At 36.7% G+C, this 22,512-nt stretch overlaps 1 protein-coding gene across 1 annotated transcript; it reads left to right on the forward strand.

Annotated features, from left to right (window-relative positions):
* Positions 1 to 586: 586 nt before the first annotated feature.
* SLC40A1 (solute carrier family 40 member 1) lies at positions 587 to 19,129 on the forward strand. The gene is given in 9 exon segments (XM_020993556.2): positions 587 to 983; positions 1,781 to 1,848; positions 7,012 to 7,171; positions 9,294 to 9,409; positions 10,402 to 10,528; positions 14,172 to 14,417; positions 15,469 to 16,073; positions 16,076 to 16,127; positions 17,470 to 19,129. Coding segments are annotated over 9 exon segments (1,731 nt in total). The 5' UTR covers positions 587 to 940; the 3' UTR covers positions 17,784 to 19,129.
* The last annotated feature ends 3,383 nt before the right edge of the window (positions 19,130 to 22,512 follow it).

Below are 22,512 nucleotides of genomic sequence, written 5' to 3' on the forward strand. Positions count from 1 at the left end.
TCAGAAAGCTGAAGAAAAGGGAATGGCCAGTGAGGTTATTTTCGTGAAATGGGCTACTCCAGAGATTCCCCTTCACTGGAAAACCCACGATAACGGCTTGAGACTTTCACAAGGTGCTATTATAATATCTGCTCTTCCCCCACTCTCTAGTACTAGGTCGGAGTATACGCAAGCAACTTCTCACCAGAGCCCCTCGGGCTGTCAAGGCTGAGCATATCCCCTCCCTCTCTCCCATATCCCCGCCCCCCTATTTCCAGGCTCGCCTCCCACCCCTCCTCCCACCTAGGTTCTTTTCGCCTTCCTCCTCAGCCCAGGAGAAAACCCGGACAACTGGAGTTTCCACGCACGAAAATGCTCCCAGGCTTCCCACGTCCCGTGCGCGAAGGTGCAAGTCCTGGAGTGTCTAGGCAGCTTTTTATTGCTAAGAGCGAAGGTTCTGCCTCCACGGAGACGACTCTAGGAGAGGGTGGAGGGATGCACCGCAGTTCGCGGTCAGCGCCCGGCACTTGCGGGGTGAGCTCACGTGGGGCGGCGCTGGCCAGGTGCCCCGCCCGAGCTCCACCCCCAGCCCCGGTATAAGAGGTCGGGTGGAGGCCCGGGCCTCGGTGACAGCCTCGGCAGCTGGGAGCCTCTGTTGAGGCCCCCCAACAGCCGTCCGGACCCTGCCTGTCCTTCTCCCCTAGCCATAAGGCTATAGCTTTCCAACTTCAGCTACAGTGATAGCTAAGTTTGGAAAGAAAACAAAGAGAAATCCCGGGTTGCCTTTTCTTTTTTTTTTTTAATTTTTAAAAAGTTTTCCAGAGTATTGTTTTTGTTTTGTTTTCTTGCTTTTTGGTGGTGCTATCTCCAGTTATTTGCACTCCAGTTAACGAGAAAAACATCAAAACATCTATAGCAACAGCAGAGGACAAAGAAAAGTCAACAAGGAGCTCCTGTTGTCATGACCCGTAAAAATGACCAAAACACTCGTGGAGGATGCTGCGGTGAGTGGGGACATGACCAGCTCTGTTTCTTATGTCAGTTAACCTAATGGGTATAAGTGGGTAAGCAGGTTGGGTGAAGATGTAGCTATTAGCTGCAAGAATTTTTTGGTAGCAATCTTGTATTTTTGGTGAAAAATGGGGAGCAGGGGAATTTATGGGTTCAATAGTTTAAAAGTGAGCTAAGAGGGGTCATTTGTGTACAGTATAAACATGCCAGAGAGGCAGCGCTGGGGGCAGTAGTCTGGAAGGCAAGACCCCAATTCCAGCCTTCCTTCTGACACACACCGGCTGTGTGACCCTAGGCAAATCATTTAAGCTCTCCATGCTCTCCGGAACTCTTGAGGAGCAAAAGTTGCAGAGAAGTTGCTGCCCTGTGTTTTAGAGGGACTTTCCTCACCTAAGAGTTCCTTGTAGCAATGGGATCATAGATCTATTTCCTATTTCTGTGTATAGATATTTAAGTAGGTGATGGGAATGGTGTGGGGAAAAGTGTGTGTGGTCCTGGGTAAAAGGAGAAAGGAAGCTGACTGAAGGGGATATCTGTCTTCATTTTATGCAATTCCTCAAGTGCTGGATGTACTCAAATTAAGTGACTTCATAGTCAATAAAACAAGATGTCTTTTTTATTTCAGAGCCCTGGTGAGAGTTGCAGGACTTACTTCATGAAGTGATTTAATCAAAATCAATTTTAAGAGAAAGAAAATGATGGAGACTAGAGAGACTTAGTAGTACAATTAATAAGACTATGTTTTCACAAAGATTGAATACACCCTTTTCTGCCTTTGTCTCCATTGCAGGATCCTTTAAAGACTATGTTACCTCTGCAAAATTTCTTCTCTACCTTGGTCATGCTCTATCCACCTGGGTAAGTAAAAATGTACTGTAGCATTTGCAACATAAATCATACAGTTTACCTTTCCTTCTGATATATGACCATTGAATTGACTTCCAATTGACTTGTAGTGCTATAAAAAAGCTGAATCACTTAATAAGCATTTATATTTATACTAGCATTCTTATCATCACATTTTCTTATAAATCACATTCTTACCTTCACTTTTCCCAATTGATGTTTGTGATATCAGTTTTATATAGAATTACATTAAAATAGGATACAGGTGTCAAAAATGCAAAGCCAAAATGACACAAATCCTTGAGTCATTTAATATGTTGTGTGTGTCTCCTTACTAGATTGGTACAAAGAATAATGGTGATTCTCCCTTTAAAAAGAAGTGAAAGTCACGTGTAACTTTCCTTTCAAACTATTTGAAAAAGATTGTTTTTTAGTGGAAGTTTGCTTCCAGTATGGGCTTCTAGGGACTGTACAATAGGCATTCAGTGGTTGCCAGAATTAACAATTATGTGTGCAAGTAACAGAATCAATGAGAATGAATATTTAGGTGGTTAAAAAGGCTGGTCTTATATGTTATTAGCAGTTAGCCATTGTGAAGCAAACCATTTTGTGGTCCAATGAACTAACATGTTTGAACATCAAAAACTTCATAGAAATTATGCCATTTGTTTGCCGTGTGTGCCTGTTACATTAAAATTATATGTGTTGGTTCTGTCATCAGCAAAATGAAAATAATTATACTGGCCAGCTTCACAAGGAAGGTAGGTCAGTCCCTAACTATTGATTTAAGAATCCCTTCATTAATAAATGCTTCTTACTTTAAAAAAATAGGTGGAGTGCATTGTACTCATGTATCACAATGTATTAAAAATGAGATCACAATTTTGAGAGAGAAGCCGAGGATGATTTTAGGATTTTTAAAAATTCTAAAGTTTTATGTGATCATTTTTGACCCATTAATGAAATTGGAAAAATGTAAGCTCTGTGTTTTTATGTAAGATAGTCTTAGTTTCTTTAATCTCTTTAACATCTAACAGCAGCTTATTGGTAGCTGTTTTAAAAAGGCAAGCACATGTCTTTTAAATTGGGTTGGGCCGATGAGAGTGACTCTGCAAATAAACTGTAAACAAAGTGTGGTTAGTGCGAGTTGGTTGCAGTCCACATAGCAGATTCTGTGTCTGTCTTCTAGTATTCTCTATCTGTCTTCCTCTCTATTTCTCTTGGGAAATTGCCCTTAGTAAAGTTAAACCTGTAGCTTGTTTTTCATAACCAAATATAAGCCCAGGAGATCAATAAATGGCAGTAGAAACACAGTATTTGTCATTCTTGGTTTATTCACAGGATTAGTCCATGCAGTCAGAAGGTGCTTCATTTCCAAATATTTGCCAGGTTTAAGGTTTATTTCTTTGAGCTTTGGTTAATCGGTCTGGGTGGGTGGGGGTTAGATTGTCTAAAAGGGAGACAAACTGCCACTCTGGCAGGATTTCTCAGTCACTTGAAAAATCACCCCTCCTCCCACAAAGTGATGACCAGTTAATATAATCCCAAAGCAACCCAGGCAAAGGGAAGGTTAAATATAAAATACTCCAAAATTTAGCTTCTCTTCCCCCTCTCATTTTGAAGCAAAGGATATTAAAAGAATTTCAAACACTGTAGTTTTCCTCCTGGTTTTAAATTCTAGAAAAACATTTTCCATAAAGAATTTCTTCCTACCATTTGGGAGAACTCTTAGGGTGGAAAGATTATTTTCACCTGTGTTTGCTTGGGTAAACCCTAGAAGTTGGGGTTGAATACCTTTTTGTTTGATAGTAAGGATCAATCAAAAAATAATTATTGAGAGCATCTCTTCTATGCTAATTACTGAGTGATGCGCAGAAGAGGCCTCTGCTCTGTCACTTATAATTCTGTTAGAGAGACTTGATGTCTATGAAAAGATAATGGAAAAATACAAGGTAAAAAGATGAGGGAACAAATTGATCTTCTCAAAAGTCTCTTTGAGACAATGGGGAGAACATTTTAAAGGAAATAAATCTAGTCACCTTTAGTTAGTCTCCTCTTTTTATATCCAAAGTGTTTATTTGCCCAGTTCATCAGAAACTGGTGCTCAGGAAGTCTGTGCCCATGACTACAACCCTAGCTCTCCTGCCTTCCTTCAACTTCAACAAATCTTTCTTAAACTCCTCCTATGTTCCAAGGGTCATTTAGACAATATATGGCCACTGTCTTCCTGAAGTTAATATTCTAGAAGGAACATATGATACTTATATAAATAACTATAATGGAGAATGGTGCCCTTATGTAAAAAGTGGGTTTTGTGAGGTCTGAGGCAAGAGGAAGAATGCTGACTGGGAAGATCCAGGAAAGCTTTATGGAAAAAGTATTTGAGCTAGGTTATAAAGTATGAGGAGGATTTCTACCACTTGAGATTGGAGGTTAATGGAGGAGGAAAAGAATACTTTTCAAGTGTAGGGAAGCTTGCCCCTCTGAACAAAGGCAAAGAGCTTTTATAATTCACAAAGGGGGGACTGTAAAATAGTCAATAAAATCAGTCCCTGTTTCTAGAAAAAACAACATTGTTGGCTACCACCTTACTAACATTCTGGTTGATGGTTTCATTTTTATAGGATGTTTACACTGCAGAAGAACTTAGATCATTTTATCTAGTATCTCTCCCCTACCCCCCATTTAAGAAATGAAGACACTGAGGGTGAATGTGACTTGCCAAAGTCACAGATAGCTAAGTAGCAAAAGTGGGTCTCAAACCCTCATGTTCTGACTACAGTCCAGAGCTGTTGTTTTTACTTCTATCTGCACCACCCTGTCTTGTATACAAAGATATATTATTATTCACTGGGACAATATGGAAACTGAGGCTTCTTTTTTTCTTCCTAAAAACCTGACATCATGGTCTCAGGGACTACCTTTGATACTACTTTGCCATCACTGCTATCCCATTCTTGGACTTTCGTTTAAATAGACTAGAATCTGAAATGCCTTATAAGACTGACTTTCTAGTTCTGTTGGAAGTTTAGGTAACTGGAACAATTGCCTTACTTCCCCATCGTGGCTATAGCAGTGGTATGGAGGAAGGGTTGGGGATGTGAGAAGGCAGGAAGGGGAGGAAAGAGCAAGAAGGAAAGCAAATTTAATAAAGCAGGGTTCCCACTGGTGTACCTCCTCAAGATGATTCAAAACCAAGTCTTTTGGAAGAAGTATAAGAAACAAAAGAAAAAATTAAGAATTGTATTTCTTAATCTTCAGGTTAGGCAAGAAGAATTTCATTTGCTGATGCAACTTCATAGTTTTTGCACTTGTGCTCATTTTTGTAGAGAGAAGTACCTACTGGTTTAGATGCTAGAGGAAAATCTTCCCCTCTCTGTTCTCTATTCAAACATAATTCTGCCCTCAACCAAGGGAATTTTTGCAACATACATATATATATATATATATGTATATAAATATATATATATATGTATATATATATACATATATATATATTTATATATATTTGTGTTTGTATGTAATGTCAACTATAAAAAACACACTACTGAGCTGTAGTTTATTTATGTTATGCACTTTCAATGATTTTGAAAGCCTCCTGTTTTAATTGTAGCATGTGGTAATTTTTTAGCATAGCCGATTCTTGGTTAATTTTTAAGCAAAACAAACTTCCCTATCTCTTATTTCTCAAGTGAAACTCACTTTTAAAAAGGCAGGCACATGTCTTTTAAATCAGGTTGGGCACGATGAGAGTGACTCTGCAAATAAATTGTAAACAAAGTGTGGTTAGTGTGAGTTGGTTGCAGTCCACACAGCAGATTCTCTGTCTGTTAGAGTTGGGAAGGACCTTAACATCATCAAGCATAACCCCTTTAACCTTACCGATGAGGAAACTGGCCTTTTCCTGACTGATGTTTGTTCATTGAACCCTTAAAAAAAATAACTTCACTTATATTAAATGCCCACTATGTGCAAATCACTGTGGAGCATACACTGGGGGATGGGTACTAAGTTTCAATAAAACACTATCCTGGGGCAGCTACGTGGCAAAGTGGATAGAGCACCAGCCCTGTAGTTAGGAGGACCTGAGTTCAAATATGACCTCAGACACATAACACTTACTTAGCTGTGTGACTCTGGACAAGTCACTTAACCCCAATAATAATAATAAATAAATAAATAATAATAAATAATAAATAATAATAATATAATAATAATAAATAAAATAAATAATAATAATAAATAAATAAAAATAAAACACTGTCCCTCCTTCCAGTTTACCTATAGTTCTGCAACATGGTTATATTATCTGACCAAGAGTGTGTCTGGTTTTATCTAAAGTTGTTTTAGTTCTACCTTGATTGGTTTTGGTGTATCCCAAAGTGTGATGCCATTAGGTTGCCCTGTGGAAATACGGATGGGGTGAGGGGAAAACAGCTGCTGATTAAATCTATCTTTTTCTTTAGACTGATGAGTGAGTGTTTTTTTTTTCTTCTGTGTCCAAGGCTTTCATTGTGAACCCTGCTGTTAGGGGTATAATGCCTTCTGTGTCTTATCAGGATTACCAATTTTAACTCCTGATGATTGTATTATCAAGTAGATGTTGACTTTGGGAGACAAAAATGTGTATCAGAAGAGTTGGGTTTTTTTGTTTTTGTTTTTGTTTTTGTTTTGGTGAGTCCTGTCCCAGTTCCCTACCCACCTACTCCTGCCCCTTACCCCAAAGTGTCTTCCCACTGAGATTATCTCTCATTTACCTTATATATACAGTACTCTTCCTTCCACATTTCTGCCTTCTGACTTCCTTCCAGTATCCACTAAAATCCCACCCTCTATAGGAAGCCTTTCCCAATCCCTCTTACTTGTAATGCCTTCCCTCTTTTAATTATTTCCTTATTTCCTGTTTATCCTGTATATAGCTTGTTTGTACATAGGTGTTTGAATGTTGTCTCCCTTGTTAGATTGCAAGCTCCTTGAGAGCAGGGACTATCTATTATCTTGCTTTGTATCTGCTTCTAGCTAGTCTGACAGTGATATGTAAGTAGGTAATGTCTCACTTGGAATCCTTAGCTGGAGGGGATCTTCCAGTAAGAAAGCAGTTTTCTGTGTATAATTGTCTGGAAAATGAAAATACTAATGGACTCTTCCATTTCTTCCATTTTTTTTTTATTCAAGGGAGATCGGATGTGGCATTTTGCAGTATCTGTGTTTCTGGTTGAGCTCTATGGAAACAGCCTGCTCTTAACTGCTGTCTATGGGCTGGTGGTGGCAGGCTCTGTTCTGATCCTGGGAGCCATCATTGGAGATTGGGTAGATAAAAACCCAAGGCTTAAAGGTTCGTATTCTTTGAACTAGCCCTCTTCAATTCAAAGGGACAGACATTTGTCTGATCTGTATTTAAAAGGGTGTGGGGGAAGAAGAAAGAAACAGTCAGTGAATTATCTAATTAGTGATGAGAAATGTTGTGTCAGGAAAACTGCTGTCCTTTCCTTCTGCAAAGTCTTCAACTGTTCCTTCTGCAGTGGCAGTTGTGATCAAATTGGAGGGCAGCTGAGTAGATGAAAAACTTTAGCCCACCAAATATTTATTAAATGCCTACCTTGATGGCCCTTGATGGCAGCATTTTCTATTGGGGTGGGGGACCTAGATCCTGGACTGTGTAGGAATGCCTGTCACATTTATGCTGAGGGAAAGAACTTTTAAAAATACCTATAGCTCCTGATAAAGTCCAGATGTTAATAATTAACATCAAGTGACACTTTTCTGAGAACCATGTTAAACATTAAATGCTGGCTTAACTCTGGCTTGATTTCTTTTGGAAATGAAATGGAATCCCCTTATAAGACTATTGCTAGAGGATAGGATGTATAACTACCTTATAGGCAAACTATCCTTAAATGGGGCTTTCATATAGTGGTTTGGGAGGATTTGAAATCTAAAAGTCCAATATCAGTGCAAGGTTTTATATCTGTATACATAGAGTAACAGGCCATATTATGTTGGAATTTTCATTAGATATTGTTGCTTCTTACATAATTTTCTCCAAACTCCACAACTGGAGAAGCCAGTTCCACACAGCAAAGATATTAATCAAAGGATTGAACAGTTTCAGTTGTCTGCTGACTTATGGCAGTGTAGATGGCCAAAGCAGATAACTCAGGCAAAAATTTCCGAAATTACCCACTTAATTGTAACCAAGAAGGCCTGACAAGATTGTTAGAGGTCCTAGGGAAATATAAAGTTAACTTTAACCTCAAATCAGCTCTCTAAAGGAAAGTTCTGTGTTCTAAATTTTTTCCCTAGTTATTTGGAATGTTACAAGGGGAGGGCATGCTTATTTTTTGGTTAGCGCATAATGTTAACACTGGTGAGCTTTAGTCTTTTTTGTAGTAATTAAAAAATTGAGAAGTAGGGTAAAAAAGGTTTTTAAAAATTATTTTTTACTTATATAGCAGTATATTACTTTCTAAATGCTTTCAGAAATGATAGAACATCATACCTTCACAATAACCCTATGAGAAGTGCAGGGCAGGCATTCTCTCCATTCTTCAGATGAGAATCCTCCAGCACAGAAAGATTAAAGGAGTTGCCAAAGGTCACATAAGTAGCTAGGGGGAAATTTGGGACTTCCATTACCTTGTAGGCTCATTGAGGGCAAGGACTGTCTTTTACCTCTTTTTGTATCCCCAGCATTAGCACAGTGCCTGGCGCATAGTAGGCACTTAATAAATATTTAATGATTGATTAAAATGTTTATTGATTGACTTGAACCCAGGTTTTCTGACCCTAACTCTAGGCTTCTAAGATTGTCTAAGTCTAGACTAATTCTAGATTTCTAATTCTTTCTACCATCATCTACTCTAGAAATGCTAAAATTGTTTGAGGAGAAGATAACTAATGATTTTCCAGCAACAATATTTGTTTATTCTCGGCAAACTTCTCTATGTACTACTTCATCTTGTAGGTTTCAGTTGACCATGTAGAAGATTACTAATTTTAGCGGTAGTGTAAACAGTTTTCATATCTTATCTGTGGATCTTAAGCAGGAATTAAGAGCTGTGTCATTTCTTTGTAATAGAAGCAGTGAGGACTTGATTTCTCCTTGAATCAGGGTAGTTACAAAAAAAAAACCCAAACCAAATCAAAAATGAAATAAACAGTTTCTCACATGATGCTTTAGGAATTGCTCATTATGAGTGATCATAGTCACTTGTGTTGGGTATAGCTTATTTTGTGTGTAAATTATTCTTGTTTGATTTGGAGTACGATTGGGGGAGGTATAGAGAATAGCTAAGATAGGATTTAATTCAGTGAATCAGCAGAGTTGTTATGTGTGTGTATGCTACTTACTGCACTTATATCTTCAAGCAATTCCAACACTGAAGTGAAAGTGGGTATTGTCTCACCCAAATACTGTTGTGTATTATAAGCAATTGTTTTTTCCTCTCTTGCTGTAGTGGCCCAGACTTCTTTGATTGTACAGAATGTTTCTGTCATCACGTGTGGTATCATCCTAATGATGGTTTTCTTACATAAAACTGATCTTCTGACCATGTACAATGGATGGGTTCTTGTAAGTTCTCAATCAAATACTTTAATAAAAAGATATGAACAGGTGCTAGTAATAAAAGATTTAAGCATGATTTCTTCTTTTAATTCTGTTCATGAGGTTTCAGCACATTGTTGAGAGCTGTCTGTTATTGTGAGGAACTACATTGGTATTGGGATTAACCAATACTATAACCCTCAGACACACATGGTATGATGACTTGGGGACTGCATTAAATGATTTTTTCAATAAGCCCTTCATACTGTGATTCTATGGTGGTGGCTGCATCGAGGAAAAGAGGAATAGAGTATTGAAAACTCTGTTGAAAAACAAAGTGCTTAATGTCACTTAATGAAATTGGACCAAGAGGAAAGAAAGAATAGATATTCTATATGTTTCTTTCTGTGGATGTATGTCTGAGGGAAGGGTTGGGGAAGAGAATAAGTATTGATATCTTGCTAGGCACTAGGCTAAGCAATTTTACAAAAACTATCTGATTTGATCCTCCCAATCCTGTTAAGTAGGTGCTATTCTTATCCCCATTTTACATTTGAGAAAACTGAGGCAGACAGTTTAAATGACTTGCCCAGGATCACACAACTAGTAAGTATCTGAAGCCAAATTTGAACTCCAGTCTTCCAGATTCCAGCCTCTGAGCTCTATTCAATGAGTGGCCTTGTTGCCTCAACTGTGTCTAGGGAGAGCATACTTCACAAACATATTTTTGGCCATTTTGCCTTAAATTGTCTTTATGAATATTTCAACATTTACTTAATTTCTGTAAAACAAATGACCTAAGATGAAGAAAATACAGAAATTCCACAGCACTTTCTAACCTTGGGGTACCTCTAACACATTTTACTAATGTATTTGAAAATAAAATGAAGGTTATGAAATGAAGGTTAAAATTTGAACTACTTAATTATGTTACCAGAGAATAATGTGTAAAGTTGTTGTGAAGGAAATTCTTTAGGATTAGAATTTTAACCCTGATTTCTCCCTTTGTGATTCCTTAGACTTCCTGTTATATCGTGATCATCACTATTGCAAATATTGCAAATTTGGCCAGCACTGCAACTGGAATCACAATTCAGAGAGACTGGATTGTTGTTGTTGCCGGGGATGATAGAAGCAAATTAGCAGGTAAAATGGAGTAACCTTCGTTTGCTTTTTTCCTCCCTTTCCCCCTCCCCTTCTTTTAACTGGCTCAGCTATTTAAGGAAATATGCCAGTCAGTGTTGACAAGGAAGCTTTTTTTTATGTTCGAAAAACTCTCTAACATTAATAGTTGGAAAGCACAGTACTTTTGTAGTCACACTCCTCACATCAGTAGCCAAACCCAAACGACAATGACAAAATTGGTTTGTATTATAATGATAAATTTACAAACAATTCTTAATATATTTAAAAAGAGAAGAGAGGAACAACATCTCTCTTTTGCTCTCTTGATTCTGTTGATGGGGTTGTTGTTTTTTTCTCATTACTAAGAACAAGTAGTCGGTTGATTGCTGTCTCAAAACCAGGAAGACCTGGCTTTAAGTCTCCCATCTGACCCCTCCTGACTGTTGTGACCTTGGGCAAGCCCATTGACCTTTCATAGTTCTACATAAGTGGTGTGAAACTCAAATAGAAGTTGGACCATATCCCTGAAGGCTGTGCGTTGACTTGAAAACCACATATTAACATTACCTATGTTCTATTTTTCTATTTTGTATTTTTATTTATTTTGGTAATTGTTCCCCCATTACATTTTGATCTGTTTCTAGTGGTACAGGGAATATTGTGAGTATTTGACCCCTCTGCTGTAAACAACTCTTTAGGATTACAATAAATTGGAGGGAAGGTGCTGACCTGCATTGGTAGATGGAGTTCCTCGTGTGGTAGTTCCCTATCCCAATAAAATCACAGGTCCAGTCCCTAATCTTTAGAACATGAGAGGCAGGGTTGCACACTAGTCCAGGCTAGTGCTGGACTTAGAATCAGGGGTGCATGAGTTCGAAGCCCATCTCTCACTCTTATAACTGTGGGACCCTGACCGCTAACCTTTTTGAGCTTCAGGCAAACTAACTGCCCAAGATTAATCCACTGTTATATTATGTGTAGACAGTAATGTAGTAGACAGTAATGTAGTAGACATTTGAGATACTAAGGAAATAGACAGTATATAATACCTGCCTGCAGAGGCTTAAATTATTAATTATAGATGTGAAAAATGATATTGGTCTCTATATACATCATATTCCTCACACACCCCCTTCCAAACTGAGTGTCCTGTAACTCATGTTCTCTTTTATCATAAAACATACTATACAGTTTTCTTTTCCCTTTCAAAGATCTCTCCTTTTAGGAATGTTCTCTGTATTCAGAGCAATGTAGACCAATACTTGAACTAAAAAGACTTAAAAAGAATCACTGTAGAGAAAGTGAGGCTGTTAAACACCTATACTAATGAGGCTTAGAGTCACCCATTCTACTTGCATCTCTCCTTTACTCAGGAAAAGCTTTCTAGAAGATTTTAGTTTTGATTAGGATTTTGCAGGAGAAAATAGGTATGGAAAATTCAAGTGTACATAAGTTGGACCAGGAAAGTTGTTGGCATGGGATGTGCTAAACAATACTGCTCCAGAGTATGCATAGTGAATTCTTGTTAGTTCATAACAATAGATGAGACTGTGAAAGAGGTACCAAAGTTAGTGGGAGATTTTAAAGGCTAAAAGAGGAGTTTGGATTTGATGCCATTGAAGTTTCTTGAAGAAGGGAGTATTTTGTAGTAGCAATATAATAACTTGAATGGTAATGCCACAGTGCCTTTAGGGACCTGAGTGAACCTATTAACAATTTAGTGCAGGAGAATGCAGTTCAGAAGACTTTAACCTGTGTATCACCTGGAACTAAAGTAATGATTCTAATTTTCTAATTAACTTTTCTTCCTGTGACCAATGTTAATACTTAGCATATCATATCTATTTTACATATTGAACTCTAAGATAAGGCCTAGCCCTTCTGGGATGCAGGCACCTAATAGGTATGACTCATTCTGAGCTTTTTTATTTTCTCTTAAAGTGCCCATCATACTAATTTCTCGGTCTACCTCTCTCTGTCTCCATCTCCCTCTTCTTATGGATGTGTGTGTGTGTGTGTGTGTGTGTGTGTGTGTGTGTGTGTGTGTGTGTGTGTGGTAGGCTAGTTCCTTTTAGATAGTGAATGATTTTTTAAAATGCTGAAATGATTGGCTATTGCATGGCTAACTTAGAATAGCTGCTCACTAATGCATCTTTTTTAAGGGGTCTGTGTATGTATACACATGTGCATTTTCCATGTCTCTCAAAACAATAAAAGCATCTGTAAATGTGTCGAAGAAAAACATCGTTTTTTAAAAAACCATTTGCTTTCATGTGAATTGATTTGTTAGCTAAAATCTTGGCATATTTAATTTTTTCCTATTTTTCTGAAGCTTAGTTTTAAAGGGTTTCCTTACTTGCCTATCCTGTTCATCCTAGAAATCAATATTAATATCTAGTTTGGTTTGTCCACTGTCATTAGTTAAAAATAATTTCACATTCAAATAGTAGCCTGTACTATATGCTATTTATTGAATGAATCCTTGCTATTTAAAATTCTCATTTTATTCATCTTTCTCTTTAATTGTAGTTAGTTACTTAGTTTCATTGATTAGCTATTACAAATATAATACAAACCTCCAAAAATGAAATTGATAAAACTTCTTTTTTTCTATTTGATAGTAAATACAAATTCGGTAGAGTTAATAGTTGTGCAGGAAACAATCAACACATAATAGTAATGAAATTGAAAATTGTACATAGCTACAAAATGAGGCAGAGAGTTCATATGACCTTATCTATTGAATTAAAATTAGTCCTACTTATCTTTATCTTTCAGATGAAAGCATTTTTTGACCCAAATTATCCAGGTATTTGTTTTAATTTGATATTTCTTTTCTGGCCATGTGGGTTGTAGCTACACATAAAAAGTATAAGAGATGGAATCTCAATTCAATATGAATTTAAAAAGTGATTACTGTGGGTCAGCCACGTGGCTCAGTGGATAGATCACCAGCCCTGAGGTCAGGAAGACCTGAGTTCAAATCCAGCCTCAGACCAAACACTTGACATTTACTGGCTGTGTGACCCTAGGCAAGTCACTTAACCCCAATTGCCTAAAAATAAATAAATGAATAAAAGTGATTACTGTATTTCAGGTAATTAAGTCATTGCAAAAATAGCCTCATTTAAAAATCAGTATTACCCTTGCCTCTCTAGAGAAACTAGGAAACATGTCAAAGTTCTTTTGTTATCAATAGGCATTGTATATTCACCAGTCTAATGGGACCAACTAGAAGGTAATTGACTACCAGAAGGAATTAGAAAAATTGTTAAAGGCAGTTTTTTCTAACCACATACTTAGTCACAATGCATTTCTCTCAAGGTGCTTTGAACAATACACAGGATCTTGTTAATTATCTGAAATATAGGAAATGACAAGACAGGTAGGTTTCAGGCCTAAGTTTTCTTTCTTATAGAATGACTTTTTTTTTTATGAAATAGAATCAGTTTTGAAATAGAACCATTTCCAAGTGTACAAAAAATTTGAGACTTTTTTTATAACTTGATAAAACAACAAATATTTCTGCCAAAGCAATATATACTTTTCTTTTTTAAAAGAAGCTTTTTGAGATTAGGTCTGTCTTGATATCATATGTGTGACTTTTTCTATTTCTCTTATAGAATTTTTTACAGATGTCTGTCATTCAATGATTTTTCCACAGACATGAATGCTACAATACGAAGAATTGACCAGTTAACTAATATTCTGGCCCCCATGACTGTTGGTCAGATAATGACATTTGGCTCTCCAGTGATTGGCTGTGGATTCATTTCTGGATGGAATTTGGTGTCCATGTGTGTGGAGTACTTCTTACTTTGGAAAGTTTACCAGAAAACCCCAGCTCTGGCTTTGAAAGCTTCTCCAAAAGCAGATGAAACAGAACTGAAACAACTGAATTTACAGAAAGGTATTCTCAAAAAAGATGATCAAACCTTGTATCCTGATAGTCAAACCAAATGACTTTGAACATAGAATTTCACAAGCATTCAAGGCCCCCAAAGAGGTAATTTGTTGTAGTAGGTAGAGAGTTGGGCCACAAAACCAGTAAATCCTGGATCCAAGATCCTTGCTAGCTCAGTGACCTCAGGCAAGTCTTTTTGATGACCCAGGAAGCTTTGTAAGACTATAAGAAAAGGTGCAGACCTGCATTAGTAGAGGGAGTTTCCTTGCTCAGGAATTCTCTATGCTAATGAAGTCATAGGTCCAGTCCCTATCTTTATCCTCCATCAAAGCCCTAGCCCTAATTAATGAGGAAAACCCCAGGCTTTCTTTAATCTATGTAGATCTTGTCAGGTTTAGCTACCTCTTGACTACCTGGTAGACCCATGGGGAAGCACATGAGCTATGGGGAGCAGAATAGGGTACAATTATTCAGACATGTTAAGGAGGAGTTTTAGGGAAGTTGACATAAGAACAGACAGAATAAAATGACGATGGGATAAAAGAGCACTTTCATAAAATTAGTCAGCTAACAAGCATTTTTTGGCAGTTATTATATGTGAGCTACTGTGCTAAATACTGAGGATGCAAAGAAAGACAAAAGACAGTGCCTACCTTGGAGGATATTACATTCTAATGAAGGTGACAACATGCAAAAAGAAAAAGGAAAGAAGGAACAAGTGTATTCATTATATAAAGGATATCATTAAAATCTGGGTGTGGCAGACTTTTTTTTTAGAAAATTCTCTAGAAGTTCATACTATGTGGGTTGCTTTTTGATCAGAATACTGAAATTATTATTGAAGTAAATATTCAAATAAAATAATAAAATACCATAAATAATTTTTAAAAATTATTATTCTAATAAAATAATAAAAGAACACATTGCATTTGGGGAAGTAGAAGAAAAATATAAGGTTTTAAAGTATAGTTATAAGGTAATTACTGAATGGCTTGTGTTGTTCTCTTAAGTTAAATGCTTAAGGATCAATGCTTTTTTTTTTCTTTCAAATTAACAGATACTGAGAAAGCCCAGGAGGGATCCCATCTGATGGGTGAAAAAGATTCTAAGAAGTGTGAATATGAGGATGAAAAAGAGCCTGGCTGTGCTTCCCAGATAGCAGAGCCTTTCCGTACCTTCCGTGAGGGGTGGATCTCATACTATAACCAACCAGTGTTTCTTGCTGGTTTGGGTCTTTCTTTCCTCTATATGACTGTCCTGGGCTTTGACTGTATCACTACTGGCTATGCCTACACTCAGGGTCTGAGTGGCTCAGTGCTCAGTCTTCTCATGGCAGCCTCAGCTATCACTGGTATTATGGGAACGGTGGCTTTCACCAGACTACGAGAAAAGTGTGGCCTGGTTCGAACAGGTGTAATCTCTGGAATAACACAGATGGCCTGTTTGAGCCTCTGTGTGGTGTCCGTTTTCATGCCTGGAAGTCCTTTGGACTTAACAGTTTCTCCCTTTGAAGACATCCATGCTAGATTAATTCAAAGTAGTGAATTGCCCCCAGTAACTACAGAAGGACCTGAAACTTTCTTCACAACTGGAATGTACAATTTACTAAATGAGTCTTATCCTACTAAGGGATACACAGAGATGAATCCAAAGCCTGTATCTTTAATTTAATCTCTGTCAGTCTGCTGTTTGCAGGAGTCATTGCTGCTAGAATTGGTAAGAAAGTTTTTTTAAATTTTATTTGTCAATCACTTAAGGAAGACAAATAATTTAGAGATAGAAGAGTAAAGATATTTGCTTCCTTGAATGCTTTTTGAAGTAGAATTTAGTATACTTAAGTATCATTAAGAATAACTAGATGCTGGATATTTCTAAATATTCTTAATTCTGATACCTTAATTCAGGTAGCAACAAATTTATAATCAAACTAATACTTACAAGTCCTTTCCCCATCTCTGGCATTTCTTATTTTGTTCCATTGGAATTAATTCCTTAAGAAAGCTTAATGATTGGGAAAGGGGAGTAAGCTGTTGACTCCTTCTTTACAATTTTATTTGGTAATTCAGAGCTTTCATAGCTGTACCACACAAGTCAAAGATTTTTTTTTTGTACTTATAGATTTGTCACAGTATAGTTCCATGAGAATAAAGCAGTGTTTTGGGGGTTATTCAGAAAAAGAATAGATGAGAATAGCTATCTTTTTTGTGGTTTGTTTTATTTTGCTTTTGGTAGATCTAAAGGAAATATTGGTTCACAATGTAAGAATTACTTACAGAGGAAATTTAAATAATAATTAATAGAGTGCTAGCATGTTACTTCTGGACTTCCTTTGAAATGAGATTGCATTCATCTTGTGGCACAAAATGAGTGCACTAATTTATCAGACTTATCAGTATTCAGCCAAGACAGATTTATTGTAAAGAATGAAGCATAGAGGTAGAGAGTTTACTAATTATGTTGTAAAGAGAACTTAAGCCCTTTATCATGAACATGAAAATACCATTTTTTCCATTCTTTAAAAATATTATTTCTAGTAATCTTTACATATGATATCACAGATTGGATTTCAAAGGCTTCCTTCCATGTTGCATATTATACTTCATAAATCAGTAGCAGAATAAAGTTGTGATGGTGCTCGGTTCTTTTTAAACTCTTATTATTTCAGTTGTTTTGAATAACTTAAGGAATTAAGTCATTAGCAAATACTATGGTAGACCTCTATGGGGAACAGTAACATTGAATTTGGAATTGGAAAGGAGCATAAATGAACTTTTTAGCTCTAAATCCATGATCCTCTAAGAAGTACTCAATTTATGTGACATTTAAAAACTTTGAAAGTTTTTCCTTATAAAAAGTCCTATGAGATAAGTGGTGAAAGCATTCTTATTACCATCTTTTACATATGAATGAACTGAAGGCAGTAGTGTCAGATCTTTAAATCTTTATTTTACAAATATAGTAGGGTATTATTTTAGAAATCTGAAAATGTGATCATGAATCAAATATGGAAAACTGAAAACATTTTGTATCTTTTTTTTTTTTGTTACTACCATTACAGGTCTTTGGGCCTTTGATTTGACTGTGACACAGTTACTACAAGAAAATGTAATAGAGTCGGAACGAGGCATTATAAATGGTGTACAGAACTCTATGAACTATCTTCTAGATCTTGTGCATTTCATCATGGTCATCTTGGCCCCCAATCCTGAAGCTTTTGGTTTACTTGTGTTGATTTCAGTCTCTTTTGTGGTAATGGGTCACATGATGTATTTCAGATATGCCCAGAAAACTCTTGGAAATCAGCTCTTTGTTTGTTGTTCTAATACAAAAACAGTCTCCAGTGAAGCCGAAAGTAATGTGTCTGTTGTGTAACACAGCTAATTAGTTGTTGCTATCCCTGTTACTGAATTGTAGCACCAATCCTTACTTTAGGGCACCCATAAATGTTCAAAATGTTTCTTCTGAGTTTATGACCATTATGCCTTAACGGGTAAACTTCAAAGAAACTAAAAATATGTAAATATGAGTTAAGAAGTCCCCTTCATATCTAGGGATTAAACAACTAGGAAAAATACCCCACTAACTGAAATGAGGGGAATAATTGGTAATGCTAATCTTCCCCTTTTGCCCTAAGGGTAGGGAGAATGTAGAATAGAAAAGCAATATTTATGCTTTAATATGGTTGCTCTTTGATAGATGTCCATTATCTATCCATGCATATGCTCTTGAATTCAGATGCATTACTTGCCCCCTAAAATGGTAGTTGTTCTTTTTGAGTAAGGCTAGCCTCATGTTCCTTGTATCTTATCCCCATCATTTAAATATAGTTATTAAAATAATTTCTCCTCCAACCATGAAAATTGGAATTTGTTAATCTGGTCTCATAGTTATCCTGTTGATGGTGAGGGTTTGAGAAATATGTGGAAAGTTTTGATACTCATCTAGTACTTTCTTGCCATGGATATTTTGGTTGAACTTGGGAGAGCACATTTATTTTTATATAACCACATGGTATAGAATAGAGCAAAATCTATTACACATATGTAGCACTTCATATAACAAACTAACATATAAGCCACAGATGTAGTTATAGCATTATAACTATCTTTACATAGATTCAAGACATGCTGAGAGTAGTCTTCATAGGGCAATAACTGGATTATATAAACGAGGAGCTAGCAATGAACGTGAGAGGGACATAGCTGAATTTTACTCCTGTCACTGAACTAAATCAACTCTATAATCTTGGATTAGGAGAATCGTAAACCTGGTGAGTTCAATGTAAAGTATGAAGAGTAAACTGGCGAAGTTTTTGTTTTATAAACCATCTGACTGGCTTTTAAGTAGACTTTTGGTAAAGTAATTGTATCTGTACCCTTTTGTAGCCAGAAACCATTTTAAAATAGTTGTATAGTAAGAATGGGTTCATAAATGTGTTCCATCTAAATGTCTTTAGAAAAAAATAAAGAACTTTTGCATTTTGCTTTCTAAGGTTTACCAGTCATTATTGAGTATGCCAGCATCAAGTTGGTACTTTGGCATTAGCCATTGATGCACTTTCATGGAGACTGCAATATGTTGCTATGAGCACTTTCTTCTTTTTTTATGTTTTAAGTTTAATCTTTTCCTTCTTCCTTTTTCATTTTTCCTACAGTATGACCATGTGATTTACTTTGTTGTAAAAAAAAATCTTTGTAATAAATATTTCTATATAAAAATGTTTCCAAAATGCTTTTCCTTAAGCACTTTGATGGGGTGTTTGCAATAGTTTTGTTTCAACAGATTTTTCACAGAAGGAACTTTGAAAGCCACGTTTTTATAATAAGATTTAACTTTAGTGGGATGGTTCTATTTTCACCCTCTTTATGTTCATGTGCATGGACACACAGAGGTCATTCAGACAAACTTAGATGGACCCTAGGTGGTGAGGAAATGGTGGATTGTCCACGCTAGTGTGATAGAGCTCAGAGGGTATGATGTTTTGGCATCATCCACTAGTGAATGACTTTAAGAACTTGGCCTCATATTTCACTAAAGAATTTGAGGCCATTTGCCAAGAACTTCCTCCTGTTACTTCCTCCTTGTGTCACTCAGATGCCTTCTGCCACTATCTCCTTCACCCTTCTTCATGAAGAAGTGGCCTTTCTTACCAAGGCAAACCTCTCTACACTTATAAGTGATCCAATTCCATCCCAACTTCTCCAGCAGATTGTCCCCTCTATCATCCCTACTCTTTCATTAATCTTCCATTTCTCTCTTTCTACTGGCTATTTCCCCACTGCCTAAAAATATGCCCATGTCTGTCCCATCTTAAAAAACAAAACAATGAAACTCTCATTTGACTCATCCATTCCTGCTACCTCCAGTCTCATATCTCTTTTCCCTTTTGTGGCTAAACTCCTTGTCTACAGTTTGTGCCTCCAGTTCCTTCCTACTCTCTTCTTAATTCTGTAGTTTGGCTTACAGCCTCTTCAACTGAAACTGATCTCTTAATTGCCAAGTCTAATGGCTTTTTCTCAGTCCTCATCCTTCTTGACCTTTCTTGCAGCTTTTGACACTGTTTATCACGCTCCTCTCCCTTTTGGTACTTTTTCTGTCTAGATTTTCATGACACTCCTAGTCCTCCTCCTGCAGGGATTTAATTCCATGTTCTCTCGAATCCAGCATGCTTTACAATGCATGTTTGGGTCTGGTTAAATTACTCTGCAAGTAAATTGCAACTGGCAGACCCTTGCTTGGCTCCATGAAATTGAGGAAGTTACATTAGGGTAGTTTTGCAGTAATTATTATGAACGTAGTTCATGTTCTAGTGGGTTTTGTACTTGGAAATAGTAGCAACGTAATGTAATATAGTACAAGATTAGAAGATATGGGTTTGAATCCCAGCAATGATATTTGCATGGGCAAGTAACTGAAACTTGGAGATTATCTTTAAAATGGGGGGACTAGACTTTTAAGGTTCTTTCCAGAACCGAACATCATTATCTAAATTAGGTAGTAGAGTGATGGGGGCATGGTGAGAAAAGTTGAAACCTGTATAATAATTTAAGGTTTATTATCTCTTCGGAGTCTCACAACTATGTGAACTGGTAGCGATGCTAAGTGTCACAAGCAAGATTAATACCCAGCTCTTCCTGACTCCAGGTCTGGTATTCTGTCCATTATTTATCACACCTAGGACTTCTTTCTACTCTACAAACAAGGAAGGAAGATTGAAGTAAAGGAAAAACATTGTGCATCCAGAAAATCCTTGCCATTCTCTGTCTTTTATGTAGGTTGGATAGGGGTTGAAGTGGGGAAAGTAGATTTGGGATATTGGGAGATATTTTTTACTTCACATTAAATTATACTTTAATTTAGGAGGACAATATGCATAAAATAGAGTGGCAAGAACAAGTGGAAATTTATGCAAGTTTTAAGTCCCTCATTTGGCTACCAAAATGATTTTTTGACCATATCACCCCTTCCCCACTATCAATAAATGCCTATCACCTTCAGGGTCAAATATGAAACCCTCCATTTGGTGTTCAAAGTCCTTTAGAACGTACCTCGCCCCTATCTTTCCAGTTTTCTTACCCTTCCCTCCACATACTCTCTGATCCAGGGATATTGGCCTCCTGTCTGTTCCTCTGAATAAGACATTTCATGCCTCATCTCTGAGCATTTTCACTGACTGTCTACTATACCTAGAATGTTCTTCCTCCTCATCTCTGACTCCTGGCTTCCTTCAAGTTCCAGCTAAAATCCCACCTTCTAAGGGGAGCCTTTCACAATCTGTCTTAATTCTAGGACCTTTCATCTTTATTATTTCCAGTTTATCTCGTATATAGCTTGGTTGTACATAGTTGTTTTCATGTTGTCTCCCTATTAGGTTGTAAGCTCTGAAAGGGCAAGGATCATTCTTTACCTCTTTTTTTTTTATCCCCAGCACTTGTACAGTGCCTGGCACATAGTAGACACTCCTTATTGACTGACCAAAATTCTATTATAATACTACAAAATAATTTATTAGGCATCACTTAGGAGACACCTATCTCCATCTGGTAACTGTGATATTGATGCCAGTAAGAATTCCACTATGTATGCTTTTTTTTTTAATTCCATGAGGATTATACAATTAATAATGTAAAAATCTACTTCATCACACCACTCTACTAGTTTACCAAGATAAGTTTTAAGTTTTCTTTTTCCAAAATAGTGGCTAATATGGCTCTGGGATTTCTTTATTCCCAGTATGTCTGTTAACTTTCCTTTCCTATCCCCTTTTGCCCTAGATAAGAAAAAAAGCAAGGTTAGACTAGAATGCCAACAAAATCCTTTTCACAAAACATTGGAAAAGTCAGAACTACCTTTAGTTTATTATGTTTTAGAAGGTAAATGACTTTTTCCTTAAACTGGAACTTGTTCACTTTTCTAAGGGCAAATAGGAACCAGAATTTTATCTAAAGAATGGACAAATGGTAGATCAAAGTACAAGTAGTTAATTTTTCCACAGTACTTCAACTTGATTTCTCTATGGTCAGTATTTTTTTTTTTGTGAACATTTTTCTGTATTGCATTCTGTCAGAGAAATAAAAATTACAAAATATATTAATAAAATCTCCTCAAAAGAGTCAATAAACATATATCAAATGCCTACTATGTGCCAGGAACTGTGCTAAGTGCTGGAGATCCAAAAAAAGGGAAAAGACAATCCTTCCCCTCAAGGTCACAGCCTGATGAAGGAGACAGCATGCAAAAAGTTATGTGCAAATATGCTATATATACATAAATTGGAAATACTAGACAGAGGGAATGTAATAGGAAAGGCTTCCTGTAAAAGACTGAATTTAGATGAGAATTGAAGGAAGCCTAGAGATGAGATTTTTACTTCATGAGTCTAATTGTAGTAATGACAAACAATTCAAAGGGCTTTAAGGCTTAATAGCAGCAGTATTATGTACCATAAATGCACAGAATACTTCATAATTGATTAGACAACTTATTTGAAATCTCTACTGTTACGAGCTTGTAATCATTTGACCTTAGACCTACTACAAGTTCCCACATAATTAAGAGCATGTTTGAATTGTATTATGTACTTAGTCCTGGAGAAAATGAC

This window comes from Phascolarctos cinereus, unplaced genomic scaffold (assembly GCF_003287225.1).
Source record: "Phascolarctos cinereus isolate Bilbo 61053 unplaced genomic scaffold, phaCin_HiC Scaffold_726;HRSCAF=1367, whole genome shotgun sequence".
Taxonomy (NCBI): Eukaryota; Metazoa; Chordata; class Mammalia; order Diprotodontia; family Phascolarctidae; genus Phascolarctos; species Phascolarctos cinereus.